General features: G+C 45.8%; 1 protein-coding gene across 1 annotated transcript; it reads right to left on the reverse strand.

Annotated features, from left to right (window-relative positions):
• Positions 1 to 384: 384 nt before the first annotated feature.
• LOC110004278 (achaete-scute homolog 5-like) lies at positions 385 to 2,441 on the reverse strand. The gene is made up of 2 exons (XM_065955423.1): positions 1,939 to 2,441; positions 385 to 914 (listed from the first exon to the last, which is right to left on the reverse strand). Exon 2 carries the CDS (start codon positions 841 to 843, stop codon positions 385 to 387), a length of 459 nt encoding a protein of 152 aa, XP_065811495.1. The 5' UTR covers positions 844 to 914; positions 1,939 to 2,441.
• Between the last annotated feature and the right edge of the window lie 8,541 nt (positions 2,442 to 10,982).

Here is a 10,982-nt window from a genome sequence, read left to right on the forward strand (position 1 = left end):
CTTTCAGAATTTATTTATTTGTTTTTTTTACATTATGAAAGTAAATTCAGTTTCACCACAGCTGATGGACTCGAGACGGACAGGAAGTTCAGCCAGCGCCTGTCACCCGGACATTTTAACCATCGGACGGAGACCTAGACGTGTTAATAATTTACAGGCGATGGTCAAAACGAAGTCCTCGGTGTAAAAAAGGTTCTCTTTGAAAATGCATCCTGGACCCGTTCATTACATCGATAACTTCATAAACATGTTTAACAGAAACACACAACGGAACATTTTCTCTACAGTTTCTTTAACGTCTCTTCTTCTGATGTTCTCGAGGGCCAGGCTCGTCGTGTTTGCAGCTCAGTTCAAGTCGAAACAGTAAACAGGAAGTTGGCGGTCTCAGCAGGTTGTGACCCCCTCAGACTCTCCTCCGGGTGACGAGGCGTCGGGAGACGGGCCGTCCTCCAGCTCCACCAGACCCTGCAGGTATTTGATGTACCTGATGGCGGCCCTCAGCGTCTCCACCTTGCTTAGCCTCTTGTCGGCGCTCTGACCCGGCAGGTGGTCTCTCAGTTTGGCGTAGCCCTGGTTCACGCACCTCACCCTCTGACGCTCTCGCTCGTTTCGCTTCTGGATGAACGCCGGCTCAAAGGGACACTCGTAGACGCTGAAGTGTCCGTGGGCGTGGAAGGGGGACAGGTAGGGCAGGAGGCCGGGGCCCCTCAGGGGGCTCTTGTAGTGGTCCATGGAGGAGGGGTAGAGGAGGAAGGGGACGGAGCTGGACAGAGAGCGCTGAGAGACGCTGCTGTTCTCACAGTGTCCAGCAGAGGGAGACAGACTGAAGCTCAGGTAAGACATGATGAGACCTGAAACACCTGAGAGCAGCAGAGAGCTCAGTGACGGGTCATCCTCAGACCATCAGAGTCCTGCTGAGACACAAAGAAGAAACAGAGTCACTAACGGGACGCTGAACCCCAGACCTCATAAACCATGTTGGCCTAAATATAACAAATATAAAACACCTGCACAAAACTCCTGGTCATACTACGACCCCGATCATGACACGACCAGAAAAATATATTTTAAGAACATTTTGTTTTTATGAAGAAAACAATTTTATGAATAATAATAATAATAAACACAGCCTTACACACACACACACACACACACACACACACACACACACACACACACACACACACACACACACACACACACACACACACACACACACCTGTCCTCAGTCAACCTAACGACAGGCTGAGAGCTGACGCTGAGGCGGGTTTTAAACCTCCTGACAAACCGTTACACCGCGCCCACCTGTCAATCAGGTCAGCTACACGCCTTATTGTGAATAACTCTTATCCTTCATCAAATCAAAACTGATGAGTTGTAAAAATAAAACTTGTGTTGAAAAATTAACCTGATGCTGAAGTGTAAAATCCTGGAGTGTCCACTAGAGGCTGGCTGCAGAAGCACAGGAAGTCACATACACACCCACACATACAAACTTCTGCACGCACCAGGTATTTAAAATCTTAGACACTTTTTCATACCATGTGTCTTTAAAATGATCCATAGAATCAAAAGGTACCAAAGCGTTACCGACGTCTGTCATGAGGCGTGTGTAGAAGATCAGAAACAACAAGACAACACCTTTAACACAGCGTCCCATCGAGTAGAAAACACATTCATATCAATAAAGCAGAAAAAGTTCAACATTAAATTGAACACATTTAGTTCATGCTTTCGGCAGTTTAGATTTTCTGTGAAGAATTTAAATATCTATAAAAATCAGTTCAGAAGTTTTATGAGCATCAGAATAAACTTCAGTGAGTAAACGTGAGAGGAGAAACATTTTACATATAAACCTCTGAAAACATTCATTTAACCCCATGAACGTTTCTATTTCTACATGTTTTTATTCAGAGTGTGATGTCGTCTTTGTCTCACCTTCCTCGGATGCTGCTGTCGCTCTCCTCCTCTGAGGCTGCAGGATGAGACACTGAAGCTTTACCTGCTCTTACTCGCCGAAGCTCCGCCCCTCCAGGTGTGTATATGACGGGACGTGAGGTAACGAGAGACACACACACACACCAACACACGCGCCGAGTCCGTCCTCAGCACGGTCGAAAACTTTAAGAACATAAGACACTAAAATGTTTTGTGTGTGTGTGTGTGTGTGTGTGTGTGTGTGTGTGTGTGTGTGTGTGTGTGTGTGTGTGTGTGTGTGTGTGTGTGTGTGTGTGTGTGTGTGTGTGTGTGTGTGTGTGTGTGTGTGTGTGTGTGTGTGTGTGTGTGTGTGTGTGTGTGTGTGTGTGTGTGTGTGTGTGTGTGTGTGTGTGTGTGTGTGTGTCATATTTGTTGTAGGAGTCGGTGGTGAAACATCAAAGAGCTCGGTCAGATAAAAATGAGTGTTTGCAGTTTCCTCTTCCTAAATCCTGTATTTCCAGATGAAAGACATGAGCGCCACACACCCTTCCTGTCAGCCTCTCATCACACAACACACACTGATGACTGTTTACTCACACACACACACACACACACACACACACCTGTAACATGAGCCGCCGTCTGAGAGTCGACTCAAACCTTCTCTGTGTTTCAGTGAAGAGAAGAGACGGCACAGGTCAGATTTCCTCTCGCGTTTATAAAAGCTATGACAAATATTTTAACACACCTTTGACCTTTTGTTTTTTAAAGATTTATTTTGGGCTTTTTGTGCCTTTAATGCAGAGAGAGGACAGTGGATAGAGTCTGAAACCAGAGAGAGAGGACAGTGGATAGAGTCAGAAACCAGAGAGAGAGAGAGGACAGTGGATAGAGTCTGAAATCAGAGAGAGAGAGGACAGTGGATAGAGTCTGAAACCAGAGAGAGGACAGTGGATAGAGTCAGAAACCAGAGAGAGAGAGAGAGGACAGTGGATAGAGTCAGAAACCAGAGAGAGAGAGAGGACAGTGGATAGAGTCTGAAACCAGAGAGAGAGGACAGTGGATAGAGTCAGAAACCAGAGAGAGAGAGGACAGTGGATAGAGTCTGAAACCAGAGAGAGAGAGAGGACAGTGGATAGAGTCAGAAACCAGAGAGAGAGGACAGTGGATAGAGTCTGAAACCAGAGAGAGAGAGGACAGTGGATAGAGTCTGAAACCAGAGAGAGAGAGGACAGTGGATAGAGTCTGAAACCAGAGAGAGAGGACAGTGGATAGAGTCAGAAACCAGAGAGAGAGGACAGTGGATAGAGTCAGAAACCAGAGAGAGAGAGAGGACAGTGGATAGAGTCAGAAACCAGAGAGAGAGAGGACAGTGGATAGAGTCAGAAACCAGAGAGAGAGAGGACAGTGGATAGAGTCTGAAACCAGAGAGAGAGGACAGTGGATAGAGTCAGAAACCAGAGAGAGAGAGGACAGTGGATAGAGTCAGAAACCAGAGAGAGAGAGGACAGTGGATAGAGTCTGAAACTAGAGAGAGAGAGAGAGAGGACAGTGGATAGAGTCGGAAACTAGAGAGAGAGAGAGAGAGGACAGTGGATAGAGTCTGAAACCAGAGAGAGAGCGAGAGAGGACAGTGGATAGAGTCTGAAACCAGAGAGAGAGAGAGAGAGGACAGTGGATAGAGTCAGAAACCAGAGAGAGAGAGAGGACAGTGGATAGAGTCTGAAACCAGAGAGAGAGAGAGGACAGTGGATAGAGTCTGAAACCAGAGAGAGAGAGAGAGAGGACAGTGGATAGAGTCAGAAACCAGAGAGAGAGAGAGGACAGTGGATAGAGTCTGAAACCAGAGAGAGAGAGAGGACAGTGGATAGAGTCTGAAACCAGAGAGAGAGAGGACAGTGGATAGAGTCAGAAACCAGAGAGAGAGAGGACAGTGGATAGAGTCTGAAACCAGAGAGAGAGGACAGTGGATAGAGTCTGAAACCAGAGAGAGAGAGGACAGTGGATAGAGTCTGAAACCAGAGAGAGAGGACAGTGGATAGAGTCTGAAACCAGAGAGAGAGGACAGTGGATAGAGTCTGAAACCAGAGAGAGAGAGAGGACAGTGGATAGAGTCTGAAACCAGAGAGAGAGAGGACAGTGGATAGAGTCTGAAACCAGAGAGAGAGAGAGGACAGTGGATAGAGTCTGAAACCAGAGAGAGAGAGAGAGGACAGTGGATAGAGTCTGAAACCAGAGAGAGAGGACAGTGGATAGAGTCTGAAACCAGAGAGAGAGAGAGGACAGTGGATAGAGTCTGAAACCAGAGAGAGAGAGGACAGTGGATAGAGTCTAAAACCAGAGAGAGAGGACAGTGGATAGAGTCTGAAACCAGAGAGAGAGAGAGAGAGAGGACAGTGGATAGAGTCAGAAACCAGAGAGAGAGAGGACAGTGGATAGAGTCAGAAACCAGAGAGAGAGAGGACAGTGGATAGAGTCTGAAACCAGAGAGAGAGGACAGTGGATAGAGTCTGAAACCAGAGAGAGAGAGAGAGGACAGTGGATAGAGTCTGAAACCAGAGAGAGAGGACAGTGGATAGAGTCTGAAACCAGAGAGAGAGGACAGTGGATAGAGTCTGAAACCAGAGAGAGAGGACAGTGGATAGAGTCTGAAACCAGAGAGAGAGAGAGGACAGTGGATAGAGTCTGAAACCAGAGAGAGAGAGAGGACAGTGGATAGAGTCTGAAACCAGAGAGAGAGAGGACAATGGATAGAGTCAGAAACCAGAGAGAGAGAGAGAGAGGACAGTGGATAGAGTCAGAAACCAGAGAGAGAGAGGACAGTGGATAGAGTCTGAAACCAGAGAGAGAGAGGACAGTGGATAGAGTCAGAAACCAGAGAGAGAGAGAGAGAGGACAGTGGATAGAGTCAGAAACCAGAGAGAGAGAGAGAGAGGACAGTGGATAGAGTCAGAAACCAGAGAGAGAGAGAGGACAGTGGATAGAGTCAGAAACCAGAGAGAGAGAGAGAGAGGACAGTGGATAGAGTCAGAAACCAGAGAGAGAGAGAGAGAGGACAGTGGATAGAGTCAGAAACCAGAGAGAGAGAGAGAGAGGACAGTGGATAGAGTCTGAAACCAGAGAGAGAGAGAGGACAGTGGATAGAGTCTGAAACCAGAGAGAGAGAGAGAGGACAGTGGATAGAGTCTGAAACCAGAGAGAGAGAGGACAGTGGATAGAGTCTGAAACCAGAGAGAGAGAGAGGACAGTGGATAGAGTCTGAAACCAGAGAGAGAGAGAGGACAGTGGATAGAGTGAGAAACCAGAGAGAGAGAGGACAGTGGATAGAGTCAGAAACCAGAGAGAGAGAGAGAGAGGACAGTGGATAGAGTCTGAAACCAGAGAGAGAGAGGACAGTGGATAGAGTCTGAAACCAGAGAGAGAGAGAGGACAGTGGATAGAGTGAGAAACCAGAGAGAGAGAGGACAGTGGATAGAGTCTGAAACCAGAGAGAGAGGACAGTGGATAGAGTGAGAAACCAGAGAGAGAGAGAGGACAGTGGATAGAGTGAGAAACCAGAGAGAGAGGACAGTGGATAGAGTGAGAAACCAGAGAGAGAGGACAGTGGATAGAGTCTGAAACCAGAGAGAGAGAGGACAGTGGATAGAGTCAGAAACCAGAGAGAGAGAGGACAGTGGATAGAGTCTGAAACCAGAGAGAGAGAGGACAGTGGATAGAGTCTGAAACCAGAGAGAGAGAGAGGACAGTGGATAGAGTCTGAAACCAGAGAGAGAGAGGACAGTGGATAGAGTCTGAAACCAGGGAGAGAGAGGACAGTGGATAGAGTCAGAAACCAGAGAGAGAGAGGACAGTGGATAGAGTCAGAAACCAGAGAGAGAGAGAGGACAGTGGATAGAGTCTGAAACCAGAGAGAGAGAGGACAGTGGATAGAGTCTGAAACCAGAGAGAGAGGACAGTGGATAGAGTCTGAAACCAGAGAGAGAGGACAGTGGATAGAGTCAGAAACCAGGGAGAGAGGACAGTGGATAGAGTCTGAAACCAGAGAGAGAGAGGGGACAGTGGATAGAGTCAGAAACCAGGGAGAGAGAGGACAGTGGATAGAGTCTGAAACCAGAGAGAGAGAGGACAGTGGATAGAGTCTGAAACCAGGGAGAGAGAGGACAGTGGATAGAGTCAGAAACCAGAGAGAGAGAGGACAGTGGATAGAGTCAGAAACCAGAGAGAGAGAGAGGACAGTGGATAGAGTCAGAAACCAGAGAGAGGACAGTGGATAGAGTCTGAAACCAGAGAGAGAGAGGACAGTGGATAGAGTCTGAAACCAGAGAGAGAGAGAGAGGACAGTGGATAGAGTCAGAAACCAGAGAGAGAGAGAGGACAGTGGATAGAGTCTGAAACCAGAGAGAGAGGACAGTGGATAGAGTCTGAAACCAGAGAGAGAGGACAGTGGATAGAGTCAGAAACTAGGGAGAGAGGACAGTGGATAGAGTCTGAAACCAGAGAGAGAGAGGACAGTGGATAGAGTCTGAAACCAGAGAGAGAGGACAGTGGATAGAGTCTGAAACCAGAGAGAGAGAGGACAGTGGATAGAGTCAGAAACCAGAGAGAGAGGACAGTGGATAGAGTCTGAAACCAGAGAGAGAGAGGACAGTGGATAGAGTCTGAAACCAGAGAGAGAGGACAGTGGATAGAGTCAGAAACCAGAGAGAGAGAGGACAGTGGATAGAGTCTGAAACCAGAGAGAGAGAGGACAGTGGATAGAGTCAGAAACCAGAGAGAGAGAGGACAGTGGATAGAGTCTGAAACCAGAGAGAGAGAGGACAGTGGATAGAGTCTGAAACCAGAGAGAGAGGACAGTGGATAGAGTCAGAAACCAGGGAGAGAGGACAGTGGATAGAGTCAGAAACCAGAGAGAGAGAGGACAGTGGATAGAGTCTGAAACCAGAGAGAGAGGACAGTGGATAGAGTCTGAAACCAGAGAGAGAGGACAGTGGATAGAGTCTGAAACCAGAGAGAGAGAGGACAGTGGATAGAGTCTGAAACCAGAGAGAGAGAGGACAGTGGATAGAGTCTGAAACCAGAGAGAGAGGACAGTGGATAGAGTCAGAAACCAGAGAGAGAGAGAGAGGACAGTGGATAGAGTCTGAAACCAGAGAGAGAGAGAGGACAGTGGATAGAGTCTGAAACCAGAGAGAGAGGACAGTGGATAGAGTCTGAAACCAGAGAGAGAGAGAGAGGACAGTGGATAGAGTCTGAAACCAGAGAGAGAGAGAGAGGACAGTGGATAGAGTCTGAAACCAGAGAGAGAGGACAGTGGATAGAGTCTGAAACCAGAGAGAGAGAGGACAGTGGATAGAGTCTGAAACCAGAGAGAGAGAGAGAGGACAGTGGATAGAGTCTGAAACCAGAGAGAGAGAGAGAGGACAGTGGATAGAGTCTGAAACCAGAGAGAGAGAGAGAGGACAGTGGATAGAGTCTGAAACCAGAGAGAGAGGACAGTGGATAGAGTCAGAAACCAGAGAGAGAGAGGACAGTGGATAGAGTCTGAAACCAGAGAGAGAGAGGACAGTGGATAGAGTCAGAAACCAGAGAGAGAGAGGACAGTGGATAGAGTCAGAAACCAGAGAGAGAGGACAGTGGATAGAGTCTGAAACCAGAGAGAGAGAGGACAGTGGATAGAGTCTGAAACCAGAGAGAGAGAGGACAGTGGATAGAGGAATGACATGCAGAAAGGGGCCACGGGTGGAAGCGAACCCGGGCCTACCGCTCGAGACGAGAGTCTCAATACATGGGACGCGCGCCCTACCCCAACACACCTTTGACCTTTGACCTTCGATGTCTCGTTATGACCTACAACAGGAAACCACCAGCAGCCATGTTGACTTCCTCTGTACAGTGATCCTTCCTGTCCCAGAAGATAACGAGTCCTTATTTATGTTTCATATTAAATAAATTCTCTTGAACTCGTTCCTGTTTCAATCGATGATCTTTGGCTGCCAGCTGATTTAAAGTGTTTTAAACTGCAAAGTGCCACTCTGCATGACCTTTAATAAAGCTTTATTTTGATTCTGATAAGCACTTCTCTGAGACGACCTCGACCCGCTGACAGCAGGCCGTGGCGCTCTGATGGAAGGTCGACTTTGAAACGACGGTTTGAAGGGGAGAAGTTACAGATTGTTGTGTTAAAGGCGTGGCCTAAAAGTCTGATTCACTCCCCAAGGTGCCGCTCCAAAAATCCTAAACTGTGATTGGCTGTTTGCCCTGTCAGAGGCGGGACTTACGCTAAAACAGACCATCATTGTTGTTGTACTTGAAATCTGTCTCGGCCTCAAGATCAACTTTTAACTCTATCTTCTTAAAAAAAAGTAAAAAAGTCTTTACTCTGTGACTGTTAGCGAGAGTTAGCATGCAGTGTTTTCAGGTACTTTAAATTCTGACTTTGAACATAAATCTTCTTTTCTGTATGGTGTTATAAAAAATAATGATTATTGGTGAGGTTAGAAAGGGTAAATAAGCTTTTTTTCTGAATTCATATGATAAATTTATGTTATTGTAGCTGTTTTTTAATTTTATTATTCTTATTATTTCCTTTCGTGTATATACATGTATATGTGCAAGAGTGTAAGAGCATGTAAATTTACATATATATATATATATATATATAAAGGTTTTTTTAGTTTCTTTTTTACATTCTGTATTCTTTATTTTAGTCGTCTGGTCATTTGGGGTGGGGGGGGGTATTGTGTTTTCAATAAAGAGTATTAAAAAAAAAAGAATAATTTAGATTTATTTGTTTGTCTGCATCAGTCAGAGCGTGGGGTCCATAAAGTCTGGACACGCCCCCACCGCTAGATCACAACGGCTCCCTGACAGAACGGAGAGAGGACCTTTCAACTCTGAACTCCGTTACCTCGTTCAGCGGTGAGAACACCAACACACACACTGAGTGTTCAGAACAAACAGAAAACATGCCGTCAGTTTTCAGACCCTTCATCCCGCCGTGGTCACCTTCGGCTGACACCTCCATATATCTCTTCTATCTGAGATTTATTTCAAAAAAGGAGAAACTCTAACGGGATAAATGAAGTCTGCGTTCAGTCAGATCAGAGACAGAAGGATTCGACCTCGATGAACCTGTTTCACTGGTGATGACAACACCTGGAAGACTTTCAAGTTTCACTTCAGATGTTTCCTCCTCCACTTAATCTCTCCGTCTGCGAGTGTTCCTGAACCAGGAAGTGTGTGTGTGTGTGTGTGTGTGTGTGTGTGTGTGTGTGTGTGTGTGTGTGTGTGTGTGTGTGTGTGTGTGTGTGTGTGTGTGTGTGTGTGTGTGTGTGTGTGTGTGTGTGTGTGTGTGTGTGTGTGTGTGTGTGTGTGTGTGTGTGTGTGTGTGTGTGTGTGTGTGTGTGTGTGTGTGTGTGTGTGTGTGTGTGTGTGTGTGTGTGTGTGTGTGTGTGTGTGTGTGTGTGTGTGTGTGTGTGTGTGTGTGTGTGTGTGTGTGTGTGTGTGTGTGTGTGTGTGTGTGTGTTCGTTCATGTAACATCAAAGATGAAGCATGCAGAAACTTGTTTTTAAATCTGCTTCTCTTAAAGGTCCAATCAGTGAGCTGTGTAGAGAGTGAGATGATAAAGGTATCTTACTCTCTGATCATTAAGGAAACATGCTATGTTGAAGTGCTGGCTTCTCTGACAACAATGCAGCAGCCAGTATGTCCTCCTTCTAACTTTAGATTCTGCTCCTGAATGCTCTGGATTTGTTTGGACCAGAGAAGGTAGGCGCTTTTAAGACACCCCACACGGCCGTTTTGAACGCCCCTCGGTTTGTCAGATATGAGAGCAGTTATCAGGTCAACAGGTGTTGCAGCGATGGAAGCGGTCAAGAGAAGTGGTTCAGATAGAAGTGATTGTACCCGACCTAAAAAGCCTCTGCATGTTTCTAATAAGCTCCACGAGCAGAAACGTGCTCAAACTAGGATCAATATTGGAGATGCTTTTGAAAAATGGAGAGAGGTTAGAACACAGAAAGGTTTACAGACCCATGCAGAGCTGGATAAACACTGAAGCTTCAGAGTCCACCACATGGTGACCTGAGTGAGCATCCACTCTAGAGAGGAGGGGGGGGAGACAGCTCTCTATGATGTTTAGAATTTAGACTGCAGTACCCATTTTAAACACTAGGGGTCAGAGTTACATACTGCTCCTTTAAGACAGTATCTTATGTCTGCAGCCTGTAAAGTTTATGTTGTGTCACCTAACACTAATGCAAACTCTATTTTTATACATCTGACTGTTAGAGTCCTATGAAGAGATGAAACAGGATAAAACGATTTAAACACTAGCTGTAAGAGTTACATGTTACTCCTTTAATGTTAGACAGTTTTCTCTTTCACACACAGTCGAGGTCACTCATTCAGTCTGAAAGAAAAATCTATTTACACTATCGAGGATCTTTTTACAGTTTTTGGTGAAGTTTATTAAGTCCTGCATGTCGACCTCCTCACTAGTTTCCTTTCCAGAAATGTTTAATCAATTAGAAAGCGGACGGAGGTTAGAACCGCTCAAACTTTGATGAAATCAGTGAAAATAACTATAGGATTATTAATGGAATTATAGGATTTTTATGTGTTGTATAACATTTGTGTTGAAGTTTCTTGGTCATGAATTTATTCCCAGATTGGTCAAATATCGGATCACTGTTAGTTTAAAGTCAAATGTAATTTCTTTAAATCAGGAAACAGGTGAGGACTGATGGTTTTATGAGCTTGTTTAACTTTTTCTCATGTTTTAAATTAAATTGCTCCTTTAATGCACCCTCAATCACTTCATCTCACCTGACCTCAGAGTTCACCTGTGAAGACTAACAGAGTCCTGGTGTCTGAGGAACCTTTTCACAGGTCTCATCTCCATGACTGAATCAACTCAGCATTTATTATATCATTAACTCAGAGCTGATTAAACGCTGTATTAACCCTTTGATGTGACACTTTTAAACCACCAGGGGGCGCCCCGGGCTCATCTGATGGATGAGGAGAAACCCAAAGAATCAAACCACACACACACACACAAGTA

Source organism: Labrus bergylta, chromosome 5 (assembly GCF_963930695.1).
Source record: "Labrus bergylta chromosome 5, fLabBer1.1, whole genome shotgun sequence".
In the NCBI taxonomy this organism is placed as follows: domain Eukaryota; kingdom Metazoa; phylum Chordata; class Actinopteri; order Labriformes; family Labridae; genus Labrus; species Labrus bergylta.